Raw genomic sequence first — 262 nt, forward strand, 5'->3', positions numbered from 1 at the left:
TCAGACTTACGGGGTTTAAGTCGGTAATTGAAAAGAGGTACAGAAGGATGAGTCAGAAGCCCTGTCATGGCTTTCAGAAGGGCTGAAAGCACAAGGCTTTTATATTTTAATCTGCCTGCTTAAGTATTGCAGCAATTCATTAACTTTAAGTGCTCTTCAAATCAAAACGTAAATCACCCATCTTTCTCAAAATCCTGGTTTCGATGGTGATGGAGACAGACTTCTGCATTGGAGATAGTCGGGCATACAGAGATGAGGTTTG

At 41.2% G+C, this 262-nt stretch overlaps 1 protein-coding gene across 1 annotated transcript in view; it reads left to right on the top strand.

Annotated features, from left to right (window-relative positions):
* Positions 1-203: 203 nt before the first annotated feature.
* The window catches only part of Dsc2 (desmocollin 2), a 26339-nt gene continuing 26280 nt past the window's right edge, over positions 204-262 (top strand). The window contains exon 1 of the mRNA XM_013014809.1: positions 204-257. Coding sequence (XP_012870263.1) covers positions 204-257 — 54 coding nt within the window. The remainder of the gene's footprint in view (positions 258-262) is intronic.

The sequence above is a fragment of the Dipodomys ordii genome, unplaced genomic scaffold, assembly GCF_000151885.1.
Source record: "Dipodomys ordii isolate 6190 unplaced genomic scaffold, Dord_2.0 Scaffold25, whole genome shotgun sequence".
Taxonomy (NCBI): Eukaryota; Metazoa; Chordata; class Mammalia; order Rodentia; family Heteromyidae; genus Dipodomys; species Dipodomys ordii.